The 24,710-nt window shown below is 43.0% G+C and overlaps 1 protein-coding gene across 1 annotated transcript in view; it reads right to left on the bottom strand.

The window, feature by feature from the left end:
• The window catches only part of Spart (spartin), a 28,541-nt gene extending 4,966 nt beyond the window's left edge, over positions 1–23,575 (bottom strand). Inside the window, exons 1-9 of the mRNA XM_051176964.1 lie at positions 23,497–23,575; positions 20,383–20,460; positions 18,192–19,012; positions 15,028–15,225; positions 9,418–9,585; positions 7,813–7,936; positions 4,387–4,581; positions 3,674–3,832; positions 3,432–3,522 (exon numbers count right to left, since the gene is read on the bottom strand). Of these exons, the coding sequence (XP_051032921.1) occupies positions 3,432–3,522; positions 3,674–3,832; positions 4,387–4,581; positions 7,813–7,936; positions 9,418–9,585; positions 15,028–15,225; positions 18,192–19,010 (1,754 nt within the window). The 5' untranslated portion in view covers positions 19,011–19,012; positions 20,383–20,460; positions 23,497–23,575. The remainder of the gene's footprint in view (positions 1–3,431; positions 3,523–3,673; positions 3,833–4,386; positions 4,582–7,812; positions 7,937–9,417; positions 9,586–15,027; positions 15,226–18,191; positions 19,013–20,382; positions 20,461–23,496) is intronic.
• Positions 23,576–24,710: the final 1,135 nt, after the last annotated feature.

The raw sequence follows: 24,710 nt of genomic DNA, 5'->3' as shown, positions 1-24,710 counted from the left end.
ACAAAGTGACTGTGAAGATGTCCTACGTCAGAGGGCCTAATGTGTGATTTGAATCAGAATTGTTCAGATACACCCAATGTGTTCACTTATGTCAACAGGGACAGAACACTGCAGTGAGTCAACATCTTGGGATTAGTGCTTCAGTATGACAATGGTCACATCAATCAAGCCATACGCAGCCATCAATACTATGCTTAGAAATAGTGACTTGAAATATTTACAGGAGAAACAGATCTTATTCACCTATTTATTAAAAGGAGGCAGGCTGTGGCTAGTTTAGGAAGGCCATGTAGGTGAAGCTAAGGATTTTAAGTTTCTCATGAGAGCAATGGACGAAAAAAATAAGCCAAGGAATGAAATGGTCTAATGCATCTTTCCACAAATCCCTCTGAGTACAGTGGGAATACAAGGCAGGAAACAAGCTGTGTGCCAGACAAGACGGGTGCTTGTGAGGAGGGAACACACAGGAGCGGGGTCTATAATGGTATGTGACTGAGCCTAGAGAATAGGACAAAAAGTAGAATTGACATTGTTGGTGCAGATTTAAATAACTAAATTAAATGAAGAAATTTAGAAATAGCTCTTTTAGTCTCCCATTCTGTCACTGAGCTGTTGCTGGCTCAATTGATATGCTTTGCCTTCTCAGGTGCAAAATCTGAAACACTGGATCCAAGTCCCTAATCTCCCATGGCCTCTCCCTTCTTCCCAAGATTCTAACAGCATAAATTAAATCGCTCTTATAGTCACAAGTTCAATGCTGGGCAACCCTGCTTTACTTATTCACACATTGTATCTCTGTAGAAAATAATATGACACTAATACACAGCATCACAGGCCTGAATTCACTCAAGACCATTGTTAAAATACTGTGGGTTTGAATAAAAAGGGTTCCTATAGGCTCATAGGGAGTGGCACTATTGAGAGGTGTGGTCTTACTGAAGAAGTATGTCACTGGGCATGGGCTTAGGGGTTTCAGAAACCCAAGCCAGGCCCAGGGTCACTGTTTCTTCCTGCTGCCTGCTGATCCAAATGTAGAACTCTCAGATCTTTCTCCAGCATCCTGTCTGCCTGCATGCTGCCATGCTTCTCACCATGACGATAATAGTCTAAACCTCTAAAACTCTAAGCAAGCCCCAATTTAAGAGTTGCTGTGGTTATGGTGCCTCCTCACAGAAATAAAACCCTAAGATAAGTACCTTGTTCATCACACCAATCTCCTCACTAATGATCCACATGGTTTAGAAAAAAATCTAACAAACACTTTCACTTTCCAGTATCTGTGCTAAGAAATGGCAATCATAATTTACTCTGTATTTGTTTTCAGCTGTCTGAATAAACCTGACACCCAAGCTGATTTGTTATGTTGCTTTGAATCAAAGGCATACCCCACAATGAAAGAACAAAACAATTTAGGACTGAAATTAAATTTAGTACTACCTAATCTGAAAGCAATCTAAATAACAGCAGACTGATGGGTCCAGAAATCAGTCCAGAGCACAGGAAATGTACGAGTGGCCCACCAGATGCACAGGTGGCTTGGCACTCTTCCCTGAGTGTATGCAGAGCACGGGACATGGTGACAGAGACTTGGTGTATACCACAGCTCCACCACTGGACTAAGAATGTAAACTCTTTAACTTCTAATGTTTTGATTTCCTTCCACAGTTTCCTTATAAAACTGTGATAAAAATGTTAAAATGAAATAACATATGAGAAACCCTCAACACAGTCCAAATACATTAAGTAAAAACTCAACTAGTATCACTATTAATATTACATTTTGCATATGCATATTGCATGCATGTCTGCATATGCATGTGTGTGGAGGCCTGAAGCTGATCTGTTCTTTGATCACTCTCCACTTTATTAATTGAGGCAGGGTCTCTCACTGAACCCAGAGATCTCCAATTCCATCTTGCTGGACTGCTTGTCCAGGAAATCCATCTCTGCTGTTCCCCTTGCAGGGGGCTGCCATGCCTGTCTGTTTTTATGTTAGTTTGGGGATGTGAACTCCAGTTCTCAGGCTTATAAGGCAAGAACTTTAGCCACTGAGCCATCTCTCAAGCCCTACTGCTCCTTACTTCACAAATACATAGTAAGATCTGAACTAATTTTAAGCTAAGCAAACAACTCGGGTCCTACTAGATTTAGTTTTTAGACCATGATTTCTCTGATTCAGACAGAAGGAAAACAGAACATGACCATGCACTTGTGAAATGTCACACTCCATGCACTTGTGAAATGTCACACTGAAACTCAGCTCTGTATAATACATACATAAAAACCCTAAGTTCAAGCAAAGAAGATACCCAAAAGCCAGCGTTTTAATTAAATCTGTCCTTTAATAACACTGCCAAAGTATTGGCTCCTCAAAGTGTTTGGAACCAGGTATACCCTGCCACCTTTGGCCTAGTTTAAACTTTTAGTCTTTTTAGCTTGTGGTAATGTAGTTGATTTGTTCTGCTCACTGACTCGGCTCCACAAGCTCCACTCCACAACTGCTGACCATAACAAACCCTAAGGGCTGACACCAGCGTCCTGTGAGTGACTTCTCCTTTCAGTTTCTCTCCTCAGCCATCTCTCGCCTCCACCCAAAGCCAAAGGCCCATGGGTCTCAGTAAGGTCACAGGCCCTCTTCCTTCTCCTCCTGGTGCCCGCCTTCTGACTGAGGCCCTCGCTGCCCGCACACTGTGCCTGCGCTCTGGCTGTGACCCTGTGCCAGCACACTGCGTATCTGGAGAGTCAGGCTTCTAACTGCCCATATTTCACTGTGCCAGTCCCACTGTGTCTCACCAGTACACCAGTCAAGAAACGAGACACAGATCCAAGGGGCTTCCTGTGACAAAGACAACAGGCTATGAGCTGGACACGGGCTTTAGGTCATCTGCCAGGGTGAAGGGGTGAGTACGTCTGACAGCAGCCAGCAGGGCACCCTGAAGTCAGTGCTCTCCAGAGATATCAGAGCCAAAGCAGACAGAGAACGCACCACCAACTATCAGATAAGCTGTACCAATCCACTTCTGTCCTGTCCACTCAACGCATGAAACAGATGAGGCCTCTAGTCTAACATAAATGTGAAGTGGTAATCATAACTTAGCAGTCATGGTGCATGCATGAGCGAACTAATACACAGCCTCCAATCCAATCAAGTCTTGGTTTTTTCCTTCAAGCAAACACTACTGTCAAAATTATGTAGTTAAAAATTAAGCATTCTTTGCACTAATGAACGTTTGTAATAATTAGTAACATAAGCCAAAGCTGCAGGAGTTCTATCAGCTTGCTTAACATTTTTCCCTATTTAGGAAACAGTGAGTGAAAAAACTATGCTCATCAGAAATTTAACAAAAAGTAAGTACATAAATCTTAGCCATGATGGAATGAGTTGGTGATACAGGACATTTACTGATTCTCTAAAATGAAGCTACACTTACTTGTATCTGACGGTTTGTACAGTTTCTGCAGACACATTGTTGACGATGCATTTAGCCGCACACTCCAATCCCTGCCAGACAGTTGAAAATCCTGTGAATGTATTTAAAAGTCAGTATCATTCAAAGTACATAGCCTGCCTGAGTTCCTCAGGTAGGTCAGTGCCCTCTGAGAAATAAAAACAAAAGAACAAAAAAACCAAAACAACAACAACAACAAAAACAAACCCAGGGCCTTCGGTTACCTTGAACACTACTTGCTGCTACAACCATGGCACCATCGAGAGTGGATCTCCCATCTTTGTCTCTCTTGAGAGACTCTGGAACGAGTTTGCTTCCATGCTTCTTGACATGTGGAGCAAGCTCTTTGCCAACGCAATTTGCTACTGTGCAGACGCCATCAACTAGCAACCATAGAGAAAAGATGCAGAGAAATTGCTCTCCTGATTTCACCACCCACATCAAGCCAGTCCCCAAGCGGCTATCCACAATTGCTTTTCTGTATGGCGGTTACTGCCTCTGTTAACTGTGTTTGTTGTGTCTACGGAAACCCTGCCCCTTGGACAGACTTCCACTTTTACTTTTCTGATTCAAAGACTTGTCAAAACAAAAACAAACAAACAAACAAACAAACAAAGATAATCTTAGTGAATTAAATGGAAGTCTTGGGCTGTGATTCTCAAGATTCTCAAGTGTCCTGGGGATTCAGACACAGACTGCTGCCTTGCAGGGTTACAGGTTTAACTGTGGGGGAGGAGGAACTGCTTCATTCTCTTCCCTTGTGAGACTGAGCTGTGCGCCAGCATGCAGCCTGGTAGCCTGGTGTGGAGCAATGGCACAGTTTTGAGTTAGTTAGCCTGGACAAAGCACAATGGCACAGTTCTGAGTTAGTTAGCCTGGAGGAAGCTCAATGGCACAGTTCTGAGTTAGTTAGCCTGGAGGAAGCACTGGCACTTACCTAGGAACTGGCTGACTTTTGCTGCTCCTCCAGTTGCCTGCTTTGCTATGTAGAGGCCCTTGGTGACAGCTGGACTCACTTCCACTGGTTTTTCTTCAGGTTGAATGCGCTCTCGGAGTTTAGAAGCACCTTTTTGGATTGCTTTTCCAGTAAATTCAGCACCTTTGACTAAGCCCCAGCTCACCCAGGACGCACCTTTTACAGTGGAAATTTCAAATTGCAGAAATTAGGGCCAGTTATACCTTTAAGTTCTTTAATAACATGAACAGAAAACAAAGCTCAGTAGTTGATCCCAAAAGGGCCATGAATATGCCAACTGTATACCTACAGCTTCTTCCTGAAATAAATCTTTCTCTAGGGAAAACAAGATTTATTTGTATTTTATGTGTGCTTTGCACCAATGTGTGTACACCATGTGCATGCAGTACCCAAAGTGGCCACAAGAGGGTGGAAGATCCCCTGGAACTGAAGTTATAGGTGGTTGTGAGCCACTATGAGGATGCTGGGAACTAAACCCAGGTCCTCTGCAAGGTTGCCAGGGCTCTTAACCCCTCAGTCATCTATGTGGTCTGACTGCAGCCCTTTCTAACTATGCTTTTTACTTAGGTCACACATCTTTCTGGACCAGAACCCTGCATTCCTCTGGACTGTATCACAATGTGCAGGAATCTGCTACTGATCACACTTTTCTATGATCAGATCCTGATGTTGAATTCTGAATTGAGGTCATTGAGGCAGTATCTGGCAGGAGGAATGAAGCACTCTTGTCCTTTCTACCTTAGTTTAAGGCAACATTGCCCTTGTGAAATCCTGAGAAAGACTACTCAAGCCAGAAACCAAAGAACCTGTTGTGAAGACTCTTGCTTGCTTTAGGCTCAAGCATTCATTGGGGAGATCCTGTTCTCTCAATCCTATGCTCCACTCCGTGGGACTCAATTCCTTTCGGCATGCTGCATCCAATGACAGAATTATGAGCACACTGGAAGAGATGGGAGAGCCTGGCCTACAGCTGTCTTGTGGCACCAGCTCATCCTTAGCTTTACTAATGCTTCCCACAGCCTGAACCAGAGAAGCTGTTGCCACAGAGACATCAAGATAGCGGAGCCTTGTGTGGGAGGGAAGGACAACGTGGAAAAGGAGCTGGAGGAGCACAGAGGAGCAAGGGGAGCACCTCCTACTTTCCAGAGGCCGTGCAGTTCAATCTCCCTTAAAAACAGCTCCAGAACAAAAGGCTCCTAAACTCTAAGTTCATTCTCTCTAGATCTGCAGCAGAAAACACTGCAAGGTCACATGAAAATCACAGCTATTTATTCAAAGTATCAACAGTTCAAAGTTATAGTAACTAATTAGAAGACTTTCTTTTTCTTATCTCACTCAATCCCCTCTCAGTCTCTTACTCAAAGGCCACACAGGGAGCAGTGTTGGCAGCGGACCAGCTACCACCCAGGTGAGGAGACTCCCATGAGAACAAAGGCCTGAGGATGTCCATCCTAAAATGGGGGGGGGGCACAACTAGCAGTTAAGAGAATGCTACTCTTCTAAAAGACCTGAATTTGGTACCTAGTACCCATGCCTGGCAACTTGAAACCACCTCTAACTCTTGCTCCAGGACATCTGATGCCCTCTTGCACCTCCAAGGATATTGCATCCACATGCGTGCACACACACACAGCATATACATAAATAAAAACAATTCCTTTTTTTAAAAAATGTGTGTGTCTAGAATTCCTGACTTAGAGGTGGAAAAGTTGGGAAATAAAGTTTTTTTTTTTTTTTTTTAACCAGAATTTGAAGAACCAAGACTGACAAAAATCACAAAATAAGAAGCAATAGAACAAATGAGTCTATAATTGGGATTATATGAAACTATAAGAAACCAAAAGGAATATTCCTTTGTGACTATGAAAAATAAATGGAAATAAGATGTATGAAAAGTCATTGCTCTAAGGGAAGCCAGACTTGGATACTAAGCAAGAGCACGATACAGAGAGACAGTGTGAAGCCAGAGACACCATTACCAATGGTAAACATGGTTTCATGGCAGCGCCTTGGATCCTTTATGCACATATATATGGAGATAAATATCCATTATTTCTAGTCACAGCTGCATGGGGGGCCCTCAGCAGTGTTGACATGACAGACAGAAAACAACAAACAATTGCTGAGTGAACGAAAGGCTGGTGGTGACTGACTTTATCTGAGCCAAAGCCAAACACTACAGTTTCTGGGCCATCATTGACTTTCATTGACTAAGAAAAATCAACCATTTGTACTTGTACTGAAATAGAAAACTCAAATCATGGCTTCCTCCTCTGGCAGAAGGGAGCTGAGACCTGACGGGGAAACACATCTGACACCCTGATAGGCTTTCAATTATTTTATCATAAGAAATACTTTTAGAATACTGATGTCACTACATTTGGGCTTTGATAGTCAATAACTAGATAAAGGGATGCAATGGCATATGAGGGGCTACCGAGCTCCCAGTCACATGTCATGAGTTTCTCCTGTTTTATGTGACCTACCAAGCCTGTACGTGGCCTGTGTTAGTACCCCATCACCCTGAAGTCCATCAAATTATTAGTTGTGTGAATGCAGCGGAGTTCTCTGTGCCTGAAGGCTGCGTGAGGTCAGGGTGCTGCTGAGAAGTACTGTGGACCTAACAGACGGGAACTTAGGTCAAGCCTTATTACCTCAGAGGGAAGTATGGGACCTCCGCCCCTGCTGCTGCTCCTTGGCTGGCTTCTCATCTCCTCCTGTCTGTCAGTCTTACCAGAGGCACCCACCCATGGACTGTCACCTCCTGAACCATGAGGCAGGCATCCTCTGGTGTTCTGCTGCAGCAGCAGAAAGCTACTACACTTCTAAATACGCACAAGCAATTTTTCATTCTCTTGGAAGGTACTTTAGACTTTGTTGCTGTAACAAACACTGCAGAACTGTGGTTCATAAGCAGAAGAGGTTGGCTTCTTGTGGCCTGAGATTGGAAAGCCCATGACAGAGGTGCTGGTGAGGCATCCCTGAGGACACCTGAAGCAAGGCAGTCCCCCAGGCTCCTTCACTTGCAAAGGCTCCTCCCTTACAACCCAGGTGCTGCTCAAAGATCTCACCATCTATTTTGTGACTTTGGGGGTTGACACTTCAATATGGGGGTCATAGAGGAAACAAACCTCAGAACATGGTACTGAGTAAAGGGGAAAAAGGATGAGCACTCAAAAGACAGGACTATAATTTATACTCACATCTCTTTGTTAGCTGAGGGATCTGGGAAGAGCATACACTTACACAGAAATGGAGCCCTTCTAAGAAGCCCCGCCCATCTGTCAGTATTTCTTATCAGTTATTTAACATACACAAATCTATAAGTAACACTGTTACTGGTTTAAGGTGTGACACTATTGGGGATAATGAACAGCCCTGTGATACCTGACAGAATGTTGTGGGCCACTTTCTCACTCCATTCTGGTAGTTCTTTCGATTTTGTTTCTGCAGTTGGCTCACAGGGTACAATCTGACTCAAATTAACTTCTTCAGCTGAAGAATCTTTAGTCTAAACAGTAAAAATGTTTCAAAATGTAAAGGTTAGTGAAGTACAAGGGAAACTGAAAGCATTATATACTAAACTATCAACAAACACTAGCTGAGGTTAGTGAAAACATCTACCTTGCTAATAAAAAAAAGAAAACCAGAATTATTACAAAACTGAAAAGGATCTGGTCTTAAACACGCTCCCTCTAGTGAGAAAGATGCACCTTAGTAAACTGGTTTTGATAGAAGAAAAAGTTCTATTTGAAACCTGAATATCTAGATACACAATGGCCTGCCATTCCACTTAGAATTGGGAACACCAGCACTTCACAGAGAGCTTCAAAGATACTGGGAACACCAGCACTTCATAGATAGCTACAAAGATATTGGCCAACACCCAAACTCAGAGCCAAGTTCACCCATTCTAAGAACCCATGGACAGGATAGCCATAGGCCTCAAACTGTCATAAAATAACTTGAAAAAAAAAAAAAAAAAAAAAACAAAGGTTTTCTATGCCCAACAGATTAAAAAGGACTTGATGTAAAATGTACAAATAAATGGATTGTGGAATTTACACACACACACACACACACAGACAGACAGACAGACAGACACACACACACACAGAGAGAGAGAGAGAGAGAGAGAGAGAGAGAGAGAGAGAGAAAGAGAGAGAAAACAAAACAAAACAAAACAAAAAAATTTACTGGAGAAGAGCTCTACCTGCCATTAAAATGCAAAGACAATCTGTTGTATCACTAGGGTCAATGTCTCCAACATATAAAAACTCCTGGAGACAGAGAAGGAAAAGATTAACAACCCAATAGTAAAAATGGGTGGAGAGGAATAGATAGTACACAGAGTATCCAACATCATCCAAAACAAAATGAATGTAAACTAGAATATTCTAAAATTCAATTTCTTGACTATCACATTGCCAAGATATATAAAAAAAAAAACAAAACAAAACCGTAATCACCCACTCTGGCCCAGGCCATGAGGAATGACTATGCTGTTCCCCTATCTGCATGGGTGGATGCCTGCAGTCACAAGCAGTGCTCAGCTCTGCGAATGTTAGGAAATACCAGAACTAAGTTTTGCCATGCATATGATATATAGTGTATATGATAAAATTTAATTAGAAATTATCAACAAGGAATAGTAGATAGAATAATTAAGACAAAGCCTTACAAGAGCAAAAGCAGAACAAGCTTTTCTTCTTCACCGACAATCCACTCCTGTTTATTATTTACTGGGGGAAGGAGTGCAAATCCAAAGCAAGCTCCCAGCCAACCAGCAGAGGGAACATTAAAAATGTATGTGGTCCTTAGTGTAGCAACAAAAATCTTTTGAAAAACTGAAGAAGAATCCATCCCAAATATAAGGTCTCTCTTGAAGCATTTGGTAACTGGGTTTGGGGCTGTGACCAGTTTGTGTCATGCTGTTGTGGGGTGTAGCCATCAGATTGTGGACACACTTGCCACTACCTCATATCAACTTGCCTTTTTCCCACGCTTTCCTTTATGCCGAGCATCCTTGCTGCCTTGGTCTGTTGAAGAACCGGCCTGCCTGACATCGGCACCAGAAGCTTCCTTCCGTGGCTCAGAGGGGTCTCTTGCTCTCCCGGGGATTTGGAATTCATCTTCTCCTTCTGCTCTGTTCCAATTTGCCTGGAGCATAAAGGACTAGGTTTACCTCAGCTGACCTGTGCAGGACATTCCTCCAGGTACACCTCGCCATGTGCTCATAACACACACGTTCAAATAACAGTGTCTGACTACATAGATAACAACTGTTGCTATGTTTTCCTTTGTGTGTATGCGTGTGTGTATATATGTACTCATGTATACTTATCCATGTGTGTATCCATGGGTATCCATGCCATGAAGCACATGTGACAGTCTCAGGACAGTCTTTGGTACCAGCCCTCATCTTCAAACCACTGTTGTTTTGAGAGGGTCTCTTGAATGCTATTTGGCCAGGACCATCTTGGATTCCTGGAGATCTTGTGGCCTCTACCCTGCTACCTTGACAGGGCTGTGTTGGGATTACAGACACTAGTGCTACTGTATGCAGCTTTTAGCAGGTTCTAGGATCCACTCTCCCTCCTTGTAGGGCAGGTGCTTTGCCCTCTGAGTCATCATAGTCCCAGACCTTGTTTTCTTCTATCTAAACTTCTGCTTCACTTCCTTACCAAACCTTAAAACTCTCCAGTTCTTTGAGTTATGCAATGTGGCTGACAGTGAAGTTCAAAAGAAAAGACATAAAAGAAAACCATTAGCAGTTGTTCATGTAGGTTACCTTTAGATTGATATTGCTATGTAGTGATATCTGTCTCTGCACCTGTAGCATTGACCACACCCAAAAGGGTGTGGTCACAGGTGTGGACCTGACTGGTTAAAAGGAAAAAGGAAGGGGCTGAGAAGCCCTTTCTTCAGGTCACGGAGAGCATCCAGGTGGCAGGGTCGGCATCACTGGAGCAGGACCCCAAGACAGTCACTTGTTTTGTGTCTTTCCCTAAATAAACTCCATCATAATTATATTTGTCTAGTGAATCCTGACCTCCACACATCCATCTGGTGTCCATGTGGGAATTCTCGATGGACCAGCCAAGGGGCAACTTCTGACTTATGGTACCAGTATGTACTATTGGTAAAAAATTTTATACTAAATTTATATCTCCTTACTTCCCAGTACAGTTGTAGTCCCAATCACATAAAAATCAAAGCTGGCTGAATAAAATTCAGTTTCCGCCTCATATCAAAAGGCCACTATTGTCTTAACTATGTTTTCTCTCAAAAATCCTATTCCCTCACATGTATTTTCATCCTTATTGTTACCTTTCCCTGTAGGCTTACCTACTAAAGTTAAACTTTTTGTGCTGATACTAATGTTTAAGTCTTCCACAATGAAATTTTTTTTCCTAACAATAATATTTAAACTCTCCGGAAAGAAGATGGGGCCCCACTTCATCAATTCCACTTGACTTAACTTGATGTCTTTGAACTAGCAAACACCGCCTAAGGCCAGTTTGGGACTATACTGCTCTAGACAATTCCAAACCAGCTAGCTGAAGCATGCACCTTATTGCACCCTGGCCAGAGCTTCTGATTACAACTTCAGTCAAGCAACTCCTGCCAGGCAGACACTAGTTACAAATGTTACAGCTAGTCCTCTCCAGACTTTCTATTGCTTGCTTGCTTTATTTATTTATTTATTTATTTATTTTTCCTTACAGGAATCAGGGATCCCATTTCAGCAGGAAGTAACTCCAAGAAAAGCAATGCCCCTTTTTTGTTTTGTTTGTTTTTCTCTTATTGATGAAAAAAAAATAATTATCACCTGATTAGGATTGGCTTTAAGCTGTGTATGGAAGGTGATGCTCAGATTTGGGTATCTCTTTTAGATAAGTTTAAGGGCATGTATGGGAAGGGTATGGTTAGGATGGGATATAGGTAGATAAACATAGCTTATTGTGAACTAATTTTAGCAACTATAGCTATCAATAACTAAAACTGTTAGATTCTTGTATGTTGGTCCTTTCTGTTTATGATGTTTCGCACACAAATATAAAACTATCTTGATGTATATACATTTTGTATATTGATATAACTCAGGATATTTTATCATATTGCACTTTACAGTTCTAGCTCTAGTCAAGACATTTCAGTTCTACCTCTGTTATTGAGAATTATAAATATGTTTATAGTTACATGTTTTTAAAAGTCATTGTCCTTGCTAAATTATTTTGGAAAGTTTCAGTTATTGAGCAACTATGTTTCAAAATGATAGTTACCCATCTTTCTTATACCTATGAGGTAAGTCAGACATAGATATTTGATCTTCAAACACTTCAAAGATCTACAGAACAACAGACATGAGACACAATTGCTACTGACATCACTGAGCTATTCCAGAGAAAATGTTGGGCACTGATGTCACTCCTTCTGGAGTCCATTCTCTCCTTGGCTACTGGCCTTTTGGGTAAAGAACTGCCCCCTTGACCACTGACTTTGGACGTATTGTCCTCCTGTGCTTTCAGGAGATATACATATAGACTGCTGAACTCTGCCAAGTCAGGGTAAGACAGTCTTTTAACCTCCCTGCATCTGTGTTGGTCAGTTAGATACTCTAGATCTTAGCCAAAGCTGGCTGCCCCTAAGCTGCTGTGAGACTTTGGATGACTGTCCAGGTAGCCTGCTGTTTCTTTTGTACCTTTTGAAGACACTCACTTGCACTTCCTGCCTACCCTAGTATTGTTATCTTCCTTCTCAGGTCTTTGATGAGGTTGAATTTAGACTGTCACAATTATTGTCCTCTCTTCCTAGATAGAAATATTAGATACAAGACTTAAACTTTCCAGTGTAGGACAACTTTGTAGTAATCTCTGTTGTGCCTTTACCCTAGGACTGGATATGTAGTTCTTGACAATTGCTCTACGGTGTTTTACTGGTAGTAGGTCTTAAATTGTGTATATTTTTACCTTTCCTTCTCCTAGAGCATACTTGATATTTGCTATCACTGTATATAGTTTTATGTCAAGCCAAAATCTTCTTCTTTAGACTAAAAGAGGAATTGTAGTGATATCCATCTCTGTGCCTGTGGCACTGAACATGCCCAAAGAGTGTGGTCACAGGTGCGGACATGACTGGTTAAAAGGAAAAGGAAGAGGCTAAGATGCCCCTTCTTCAGAACACAGAGAGCATCTGGGTGGCAGAGTTGGCATGACTGGAGCAGGACCCCATGACAGTCACTTGTTTTGTTTAAGTTCTTTCCCTGAATAAACTCCACCTTAATTATACTGGTCTAGTGAATCCTGATCTCCATACATCACTGCTACTTTTGGATTTAATTAATGCAATAATAAATCTGAGGAGATATAGCAAGATGAGAATGAGTTCAAAGGCTAGGAATGAACAAAGCTCATTTATAACTGCATTATATTGTTGGAAGGGGCCAAGACTCTGCATTTAATGCCACAGGCATTGCAGTCTGCCGAATGAGCCAAATGTTTACATGTAAAAATCAGAACCAATACTTCTAGTTTACAACTGACATTCTGCAAAATCACAAAAACTAAAAATAAAATAGAGCCAAAGAATAAAATTAAATAGAGCAGTATCCTACAACCCTGGAGTCTACTTAGTTTTTTTCCCTAAATCCAGGCAGGGAAGGTCCACAGAAGTGAGGGAAAAAGTGTCCTATACTAGGTCTGTGAGCACCTACAAGTTATTGCAGAGAGCATGGTGGTTCTCGTGGGATTTAAAATGACCATGGAAAACTATCTCTAGGCACATCTGTGAGACATTATTGATCTATGTTAACTGAGGCAGGAAGACTTACTCTAAATGTTGGCAGCACCATCTTATGAGCTGGGGTCCTGACTAATAAAAGGACAGGGGTCTGAGCACCAGGACTCATCTCTCTCTGTTTCCTAACTAACAGGACCGGCTGCCTCCTGCTCCTGCTCCCAAGCACAGCCCTGTGATAGGTTACATCCTTCAAGTGTGAGCCAAAACAAACCTTCCCTTCTTTAAGTCCCTTCTGTCAGGTGCTTTGTTGCAGCAACAAGTAACTAATACAGAAAGTAAGCAGTAAAACTGGGATGTGGCCGGAATCACTCAAACAGGTTCCAACCTTCACAAATGCCTTCCTATGGACACACAGGCAGTGCTGTACTACACAGAGGCTATGTGCTATGGCGACACTGACTAAGTTCACACACACACACACACACACACACACACACACACCTACACAACTATATCTTTACATTCTCCTGGTCCTGTTCATGGCACTCTGACATTAACATACTTTAACTGGTTAATAAAAGAACCCAAATACCTGATTACTGAAGGAAAACAAAAGAGTACACTGTCATGCTGTCAACTGAATTTAGCTGCAAGTTAACTATCAATACTCAATTAAAAAAAGAAACTTCACCATACTTATTTAACTCAAGCCCTTGGCTGACAAACACACAGACAGAGCAAACACACTAAATAAGGAGGGTGATTTTTACAGTTTGCATATGAGGTGTCCCCTAAAAGGCTCCAGTGCTAAGACTAAAGGCTTTGTCTCCAGGGACGGACCTTGTCACTCAATAGGGATTGGCTTGTGAGGGCGCTGATTTGAGTCAATAGAGTAATGTACTGACAGACTATAGAGATCTGGTAGGAACTGGAAGGTAGGCCTAACTCCAGGAAGAGGACCTCTAGGGGATGTGCATTTAAAGGATGAATCAGTCCCTGGCTTCTTCCTCGGTCTGTCTGTGTGTGTGTCTGTCTGTCTCTGCTTCATGGCTGACATGAGGTGAGCGGTGTTCCTTTGCCATGCCCTCCTGTCATGTCTGTGCCTTGTCACAGATCAAAAAGTATGGTTCCAGTAGCCATGGACTAAAACCCCTTGAAAGCATGAACTGAATAAATGTTTCCTCCTCTGGGGACCAAAAACATAACATGCACAATGATCATATCACTTTTTATTTGGCCTTCATTCACCATGAGAATAAAAAACATTGTGTCCACCAAAATCTCTCTTGAAATACCACACATACACTTAACATGTCCAATCTACTAATGTAGAACTATCCTCAGAATTTCACATCTTATGCCATCCTCATTGTAAACAGTAGTAAAATAGGCACCATTCACTGGGCATGATCACTGCTAGCTGTCAATGAGAGCTTCAGTTCCCACCACTGCTCAGGGAGGTGGACATTATCCCTGACCCTGTGTTACAGTGAGAAAACTACAGGCAGAGCAGGTTGGTAACAGCTGAGGCTAACAGCTACCATACAGTGAATTTAACTCCAGCACCTATTATCTGAACAATCAACGGCAGATTGTTCTCATCTCTATGTCATAAAAAAGAAGAAGAGGAGGAAGAGAAATAGGAAGAGGAGGAGGAAGAGAAAGAGGAAGAGGAGGAGGAGGAAGAGAAAGAGGAAGAGGAGGAGGAGGAAGAGAAAGAGCAAGAGGAGGAGGAAGAGGAGAAGGAGAAGGAAGAGGAAGAGGAGGAGGAAGAAAGCCTCTACAAAGCTTGTTAGAGGTCTTTGAAAGTACATCTTTGGTGCTCAAGTTAAAGTCAGTTTACCTAGGAATCTGGGTTACCTGTAGCCGAAGGTCAGACATCTGCCTCAACAGATCCTCAAACAGCTCCCTGTCATCTTCTGGGAGCTCAGATGACAGAACTACCCCTACAAAGCACCCCGCGGCTTGTAACATGGTGTCTGGAAACATGTAGGCTCCCACTGTGCACTTCAGAACTGGTGATCTATCAGGAACCAGAGGGTACAACCAGTCACACACCTGAAAGAATGAAGACAAAATCTCCATCAGTGAATGGGTCTCCAACAGAGTAAGTATTACAGTAAAAGCAAATCTGTCAGAGTTTGATGCATGCCATGGTTTTATAGACCCACCATCAGCAACCCCAACTTAAATAAACCTCTACCTTGACCTTCCTGCATTAAAAATGACTGCAAATGCTCCACTAACATAGTCTTACAGTTGGTGGCCTTAAGGGCTCCTGAATTTGACTAAAGATAATGATGGTAGCTTTAGATAAAAGGTGGTTAGTGTAAACCAAGGGCTGATTATTCTAACTAGATCCCTTTAAAGCACAAAATTATTTTCTAATACAGTATTTGATGATACCCATTTAATCCTCACAGCATTCTATCAAACTAGCTAGTCCCTTTCACTGTTAACTGATAAATAAAATAAAAACACTGTACATTCTAACAGGGTAACCAATAACGCTCTGATGCAGTTAAACATATTACACCCTCAGAAACCCAGCAGGTCTTCATAGTGAAAACTTAAATCTCTTCTCAAAGCGCAGCTGGTCATTCCTTACTTAGTACCCTTTCCTCTCACCCCATCTACTCTCCACATACCATGGCTTCTAGTAACCATCACTCCACTCTCAGCCTTTAGATCATGTGGTACTTGACCCACTGTGTCTGACTATTTTCACTTAACAGAATGACCTCCGATGGCATTTGTGGTGCATGGTACCTTGCCTATGCACATTGTGCATTCTCTTCATCCCCATGAACGATTAGGTCATTTCCACTGTGAAAATGGTGTGTCACAGTCCTTTTATGACAAAAGCTGAGGCACAGCCAGGCCACTCAGGTTCTCAGCACTGACCACTAGAAAGTACAGCTTGCACCTGAGAATGTACTTTGTTTCAGAAACACGGAGTTATTACTTAGGTTTTGCTTTGCCCAGGGAGCCTGATGTTTCAGACACAGAGTAGAACATTGTATGTCAGGAGATTGTGACATTAAAGCCAAATGACAACTGCATTACCACCTGGGGAAGTCAATTTGTCCTAACACACAAACTTAAGCTCATATTATCCTGGCTATCCAAAGGGAATTCCTAAATGTATTCCTTTCTCCTGTATTACATTCTCTAGCAACTGAAGTATAGCTGCCCCATCCTTACACCACCATCCACCATGAAGAAACCCAAGGGACTGACCAATCTACTGAAACAAAGGGAACTGAACACATCGCCCCCTTCTGTTCAGCAGAGGGAGATAATGTGCACAGACCACACTGCTCAAGGCTGACTCCTAGAAAAGGATTTTCAAAATCTGTTTTTAAAATGGATTTTCTTCTCTGTTTCAAAAGCCATCAATTTAGTACAGTAAAATTCATGTAGATTAGAACAAAGCTAACTGCAATATTTTCCAAAGTATGAAGTGATGCCAGGGAACTCAGAAACCTTAAAAAAAAAAGTGGTTTCTTATTAATATGTATTAGAAAAAATCTGCTTATTGAAAATAACCTTACTCTCATGTCCTAAATATATTAATAATATTTTTAGAGCTCAGGAGATTTTTTACCTAATTTATAATAGACAGATATGTTACTACCTGTGTGTTTGTTTTAGGATAAATACATTCAGTAGACACTCCAGAAAACTGCTACAAATAGCTAATATGTGAATGATAGCTGATTCATTAAAAGTGGGGTGTACCTCTACTTTTATTTAGTACCCAAACACGAGGTATGTAAACTGTTAACCAAATTAAATCAAATGAGAGGGGACAAACTGCTGGTGGAGTCAGAGCATCTTCCCATCTGAGATCCAGCAGCCAAGGGCCATCTTTCTGATGCTCTCTTCCTGTACCTCCTGAGCCAAAGACCTAGAGAGCTCTTAGGTCTAGCGACTATGCAACACTGTTACCAGACCAGCAGAAACTGTCTGTAGCCCTTCCCCTAAATGCAGTCCTGAGCCTGCTCTTTTTTAACCCCAGGGCTTCCTCCTTGAGAAAACTGAGTCATTTCTTCTTGTCCAGTAATCAGTCCTTCAACTGTGCCCCAAGAATTTGTTTTCACATCTGATTAGCTTCCAACTCTTGTTAAATGACTTTTAATCTGACTTCCGTAAGAACAAAGGCAAAGCAGTATGAGGACTGTAGATAGCCAGTGCCTAGCTAAATTTCCTTATCTGACTCTGGCTGGACACAAGCAACAGCTTTGTTTAAACAGTGACCTCTCTTCCACACAAACCTACTGAGTGTACACTGTGCCCCCGTTTTCAAGAGCCCATCTCCTGGCACCGCCATGCAACCTTCTCAGGCAGATTGTTGCTGGACTGAACCGGAGCAGACCTCACCAGGGCCCGAGCAATGCCCTGACACACATGTTGATTCACTTTTGAACCATTCTGGTCCCCCTACTTGCAGCTTAGCCCTCGAGGCCAGGGCTTCTTAGCCTCCACCTGACTGAGGTTTAGGGATGGATAACTTTCTCCTGATGGGCTGTACTGTGTGGTCATTGATTGCTCATTTCATTGATTGCTCTAATACACCAGGTAACCACCACCCTTCAGCTGTAATGAAAACACTTTCAGATACTGTCAAAAATGGTCCCTCAAGGGGCAAACACTGCCCCTGGCTGAGTGGTTTTAGGCCAGGTCACACCCCCAGGCGGGTCTTGATATTTACAGGTACATAGTCTCCTCATGATTCTCTTAAATTCCTTTTGAAATTCAAGTAACAGCATGTCTTCTTCAGATTAAAAAAAAAAAAAATAGCTCTATTAGGTCCTAAAATCAATCACAAATAAAACCCAAACCAGACTTTCTAACATTAAAAACAGAAGAAAACCCAGCCAACACAATCATGGATGTGTTCAGAACTCAGTAGAACCTTGTTTCCGTCTGCTCTTATCCTGTGTGTTACAAACATCAACAAAAGTAAACGAGACATTCTTCATTTCTTGGCTTACGCTCGACCTTTGCTTCAAAAAGCTTACCTGGAGAAACCCAGGAGGGCGGTTCAGAACCGTATCCAGAGAATTATCCAGGAACCTCACGATGCGCAGGTACCCCGGGTATGACGGAGCGCTAACCTCTCCCGCAGGGTTTACAAAAAAGATCTGCACTCCGCTTGGTATCAAAATCAGCTCATCTGCATCAAGCCCCAAGGTCTCGAGAGGGGGCGGCTGGGAACGGCTCCTGTAGAAGTCTTCTCCCACGGAGGAAAACTCCCCAGAGTCTGTCCCATAGGAAACAGTGTAGTGACCCTCGGCAGCTTGGGGCGTGTAGGCTGGGGGTGCTTCGGCAGGATAGCTGGGCGAAGGTAAGGGCCCAGCAGAGGGTGCAGCACCGGGCGCAGCACCTGTGGCACCTGCAACAGAGATACTCCCATCTACTTCAGCATGCTGGGGCGCTGAACTAACCGAATCTGGCTCTGGGGACGTCTTGCATGTGTCCTTAGGAGGGAACTCTGGGTATAACTTGGGCACATCCTGAAGATCATTCCGCAGAGATGTGGCAAGGCCCTTCTCTAGAATCTCTAGCCTGGTGCGGACGTTCTGAAGTGTTTCCCTCATTTTCTGTTGCATCTGTCTGGCTGATTCCCACGCAGGGCCTGTGCACCCTGGCTCCGCTGCCGTGATACTGATGCCCCTAAGCAGGTGTCCTATTCCCTGCTTGTAGTAGTTCTTTGCTTCCTCCTTTTGCCCCAACTCATCCGTGTTCAGTCCTTTATTAACAAACAAAAAGGCCTTCTCGTATGCTTCCTTGATGATCTTAATCTCAGCGGGCTCTCCATTTTCTGAATCTCGCTCCATCTCTGCAAGACAAGAAACATCACCAGCCATTACCCAGTAAAGTGTTTTGTGTGCTTAGCCTTCTTTCCTACACAAATATATTTCAAGGTCAGGGTCTGCCTCACTGATCTTTGTCCTGCTCCCAGTCCTTCAGAGAGAGCATTCAGTAAGAACTTCAGAGTTGGTAAATGAATGTGGGTCAGAGTTCAGCTCCAGGGGGCCTCTTCTGAAGACACTAACCCCAGGGCAGGGGAGGTGGGTTCCTGGGGCTCACTGGCAGGCTAGTTGTCTACTTGGTCAGCAAAAGATCCTATCTCAAACAAAGTAAGAAACAAAGTGATGGCTCCTGAGGAACACCACCACCTACAGCTGACCTCTAAGGGGGGAAAAAAAATCTATAACACAAAAGATATGCATGTGGCCAAAATGACACCCCCCCTCAAAAAAAATGAGCTTTTAGAAATCACACATAAAATAGCTGGAAGGTAAACTCAGTGAAGAGAGAAAGAGTCTATAAAGTTAAGAGAAAATGCCCAGAATGGAAAGCAATGAAATAAAAGAATGAATGAACAACAGGAAATGAAAATAAAACTAGGACTTTGTCCAGAAGGCCCCATGTGGATGCCAAAATGCTCTGAAATGTGTAATAGAGAAAATGACGTATGGAAGAGAGCGGATAAATCCAAAAGAGGAAGCACAGGTTCCTGGGTTTGAACAGAGCTGACAGAGCTGGAAAGCAGGTTCGGGGGACCTTAAAGCATGGGGTGAGAGGCAGACCTGGGGACAGTTATTGCACACTGGGAGTGGAATCCCAGGGCTGAAGATGGGATTCCTAGAGTGGTTCCAGAGTGACATCCAGACGGGAAGACACTTCAGTAAGCACCCAGGAAATAAAAACTGACAATGTCTGCTGTGTTTCTAGGTTTTAGGAATGATTTATACAACCCTGGAAGAATTCAGGATTTAATTAGTAAAATTGAAAAAAATCACAGCAATAAAAAATCAAGATAATTAGTAATTCCAAATAGAACATGCCAAAGAAAAACCATGAAGTACTCAGGTCGTATTCTGTTTTGCTTGGTGTCATAACACTGAAAATAGTGGATCTTGGTGCTAACAAAATGATACAGTAAACCGGGCTGAGAGAACAGGAAGATGCGTGGATGGAAAGTCTGTGTGACAGGATGAAGGAGCCAAAACCTCTTTAGTGGGGCTTTAATTGTAATGACCAGGATTAAAAAACAAAAGGTAGTGATGTTATTATACTGCTGAGAGATACGGACACACCAAGAATTGGGTCAGAAAACCAATCCCAGCTACCTTTGGAAGGAGAGAGGCTGGCTTACAAAGATATTTAATTCTTTATGTACATGGTGAAAGGTGAGTTACTTACTTTACAAAATAAGTACAAGCCTTGCAGCAGCCCTTGTCCAGAAGGATTACAAAATTAATTTTTGTTTTCCAGGAACCACTAACAAAGTAAAAGAAAACAGGTGAAGTTTCAATGATAGCTTTTATTTTCCTAATATAACCAAAGTATTATTCTGACATGTATAAAAATGATTTATGGAGTATTCTACTTTTCTTTGTGTTATATCTTCCAAAGACAGCCTATGCCATACATCAAAGTGTATGTCAAGTCCAACATACTTCACAGCAAACGTTCAACACCCACATTTGCCTGTGCTGGGCACTGTGCACTCCTTACAGCTTCTCAGGCCAGAAAAAGAAAAAAAAAAAAAAAATCAAGGGACATAAGAGTATCTCCATAGCTGTCTACACAATGAAGTTGCCACAGACTTTAATAGTCAGACTTCTCAGAACTGAAAAACGGACAGGCCTATAGCCGGCCCAATCACAGCAACTTCATGTAGTGGAACTCAGTTCCCAATTCAGGAAATATCACACACCAGTGGCCATATACAAAGTGATAATGCCCCATCCCTGTATCACTACTGAAATTAAGCCCACACTCTCCCTGTAACTATACCCTGCTATGACATCATAATGTCACTGGGTTCCATAGATCCCAACCACTTTCTCCTCCCAAGAGCCACACAACAAATGTTCCACAGTTCGTTTTTCTTGGGACACAAGGAGGCATGGACTCAGACGTGTACAACCTTCTAAAAGCATCATCTGCGTTGTGCTGGCCTGCATTCATGGCTGTCTATTCTGGGCTGGGTGTGGTCTCAGGGCAGCAGGCTGGGCTCATGTGCTTACAATATAACAACAGTGAACCAAGCAATGTCCAGGCATATTCCTGAGAAAAATGTTTACTGTATGTCTTGAAAAGATTGAAAAGTTGTTAGTGACTTCATATGCTTTAATCCGCATAGTTTGGAAAGTCAATCTCAAATATTAAACAGTGCATTATTAACTTGATATTCAAATTATCAAATCATGAACCAATACCTGCTTCTAGATAACAATGGTGGACTTTTAAACATTTCTCTTTTCTTATCGTTGTGTGAACAAATCTCCATGTGAAATGTTGGCAGACATGTGCCCCAGGGCCGAGGGAAGTCAGAGTGTCTTGGCCGTTCACTTTGTCTAAGACCGGTTTTTGTTTTTGGTTTGATTTGGTTTTCCTTGCTCCATAGACAAGGCTAGCTTCTGGGGGAGTCTCTTGTCTCTGCCCTCCATCTCCTAGCAGGAGGGCTAAGATTACAGTTTTACACCGTTTTGGGGGGATCTAAACTCAGGTCCTCGAGCATAGGTCTTTAAACTTAGCCATCTCTTCAGCTTGTTTAAACATTCTAATAAAAATTTAAGAGGCACCTACTTGAGACATAGCCGTGTAAGTGTGTGTGTGTGTGTGTGTTTCACTTTGTACTAGCAGAGGTAAAATTCTGTTTCAAAAGACTTGGAAACTGGGTTCCATTCCATGACAGAAAAGGTAGCAAACAATGGTGCTCAATAGAAACAGCAACAGAAGTTCTAATGCCAGCATGCCTGGTCTGTTACAAAAACGGGAGAATGGAAAGGATTTGTTATTTAAAGTAAACACTGACAAATTACATATAGACATTTATAGGGCACGTGATAGTGCAGTCTGACTTTTGAACTATACTGATCTTTTAAAGATTTGTTTTTATTATTTTTAATTATGCACATGTGGGGAAGGGCAGGTATGTGCTCCTGAGTGTAGATACCCAGTGGCATTGGATCCCCTGAAGCTGGAAAGAGGCACACAGATATGGGCTCTGGGAACTGAACTTGGGTCCTCTGTTACATTATTCTGGTTTCTTAAAAAATGAAATATGGAATGACGAAACAAAGCTAACTTACTCATCACCCCAGATATGTGACATTTTAAAAAATAAAAACAGTTGAGACTCGGTGTATAATATTCCATGATTAGCTACAGTCAGCAGTCTGTACTACGATCCCAATAAGGAACATGGGGGACCGATACACGGGGTGGGTTTCTATTCGACTCCTGTATTATCCTAGCCAATTCTGGCTTGCTAGAGGACTGTTTTTTTTTTTTTCAGAAAGCACCACGCATGGGTAGCAAACCACATTCCACATTAGTACAGAAGTTTCCTGTTTCAAACAAGTCCTCCACAGCCATCAATTACGACGTCAGGGCACGAACCAAGAGCAGTTCCCCAGGAACTAGGAGCACTCTTCTACTGACCTATTATTATTCGCCTAATTGCTTCTGTAATTTTAACACAGTTGCTAACTTCTTAGATAACCGAAGGTCATTTTATCAAAACAAAGAAAAAAAGTTATCTTAAAAAAAAAAAAAAACTAGAAGACAAAATCGTTAAGTGTGTAACACAATAAAGCAAACCTCGAGGATCATCAAGAAACAACACAACCATGGGAGTAACGGAGCCAGCCATACACTAACGCAATGTTGCAGCGTCACAAAACCGTGCGCATTCCCAGAGAAAACTTTTTCCAGATATGAAGTTAGGCCGCAGGAGACGCTGGATGCCAGCAACCAGTGTATTACAATGAGCAAAACCCCCAGTGATGCGGCTTCTGGAGCCAGCTGCCCACCCATGGGCAAGCTGTAGGCCCTGGGGAGCGAAAAAAGCTAATGGGGTTTGGAAAGAGAACCGTGGAGGACGAACCCTAGGGATGAGTAGGGATCAGGGATGGGAGGACTCAGGTTAAGAATTCGGAGGGACCAGTTGTGGAAGGACTCACACTGGGACCAAAGCTGGGCATACCCGCACCGGGATGCGCGGCGTCCTGGGGCGGGAGGATCTAGGACCTGAGCGCCACTCCCGGGGCAGCCCTGTGGAGGATGCAGGGAGAGCGAAGGCTCCTTCAGTACTAGCTGGAATACCCTCTGCAGGACTGCTGGAAACTTCTGCGGCAGACGAGCTCCCTGCAAGATGCCGGCGTGGCGCGGGCCGCAGCCCCCCCACAGCCCGCGGCGTATCCCGGGTTAGTCCTGGCTCACAAAGCCCCGAATGACGCCCTCTGAGTCCGGGCCCGCCCACGCGTCACCACACCCGCGCCGAGCTGAGCTTTGGCCCACTCTGACCTTCCAGAAGGCGCACCGGAGGCCAGCGGTCCGCTACGAACCCGGGAGCCCACTGAGAGGGCGTCGCACACCGCCGTCACCCTCCCGCTCCAGCCAGGGCCCGGCCACGTCGGACCGCGCCTGCGCACTCCGTACCGGCCGCCCTGGGGCCGCTGAGGGGACCCGCAGAGCCACGGGCGATGACAGTCTCTGACCGCCAGGGGGAGCCCTGGGTCGAGCACTAAGGACCTGAAAAACTAATGTTGACTGGACCCTGGGACCCTACCTGACCTGTCATCCAAAGTGTTAAATCTGTTGTGACACAAGAAAAAAAAAAAAAAAAAAAAAAAAAAAAAAAACTAGGCCTGGGAATGAAGAGGTGGCTCAGCAGCGAAGAAGAGGTCGTTATTTCTTACTTGGATCTACAATGCATAATTTATAAAAGCAACGATTAAAAGTGAATAAACGGTTTATATTTCTTCAGACAAGCTATACAGACCACTAGAAAGAGCATCGAAAGATGGTCAATACCATAAGTTTTCAGGCTTACATCAGAATGAGGTGTGACTTCTGTCTCCTCAGACTGAATGTAATTAAAACATAGGCAGTAACAGGATTGGCAAGATGGATTTCAGAGCCCTTCTGCATTACTGGTGGGAATTTTAAGTAACCAAAAACAGCGCAGCAAGTCTACCCTTAGAATTGTGCAGACAAGTACTCATTTGCCTTGATTCCAATAATTAAATGGATAGTATAAAATTCCTTTCACTCTCTTGACATCACCTGTCATAGAGTCTCAGTGGGGGATGGTCTGTGTTACGTCAATGTGTATATGTGGGGTCTTAGGTTAACTGATGTGGGATGACACATCCCACTGTGGGCAGCTCCATTCCCTAGGCAGGGAGTCCTGAAAGAGTGGAGAAATTGTGCTGAGCTCAAGCAAGAGGCCAAGCGAGCATGCTTGTATGTATGCATTCATTCATTCCTCTCTGCTCTTGATTGTGGATGGAGTATGTCTATATGTTTGAAGTTTCTGCTCACTTCTTCACATCAGCAAACCTGTAACCTGGAATGGTGAGCTAAACCAAACCCCTTTCCCCCACAAGTTGCTTTTTTGTTGAAATATTTTCTCACAGCAACAAATGAAACTAGGACACACCCCTATTTATTTTATTTAAATTAATCAGACAGATTTTATAACAGCATCCTGCCTCAATTCTTTGAACTGCTTCCAA

The sequence above is a fragment of the Phodopus roborovskii genome, unplaced genomic scaffold, assembly GCF_943737965.1.
Source record: "Phodopus roborovskii unplaced genomic scaffold, PHOROB, whole genome shotgun sequence".
Lineage (NCBI taxonomy): Eukaryota > Metazoa > Chordata > Mammalia > Rodentia > Cricetidae > Phodopus > Phodopus roborovskii.
This window is presented reverse-complemented; position numbering and strand designations above follow the sequence as displayed.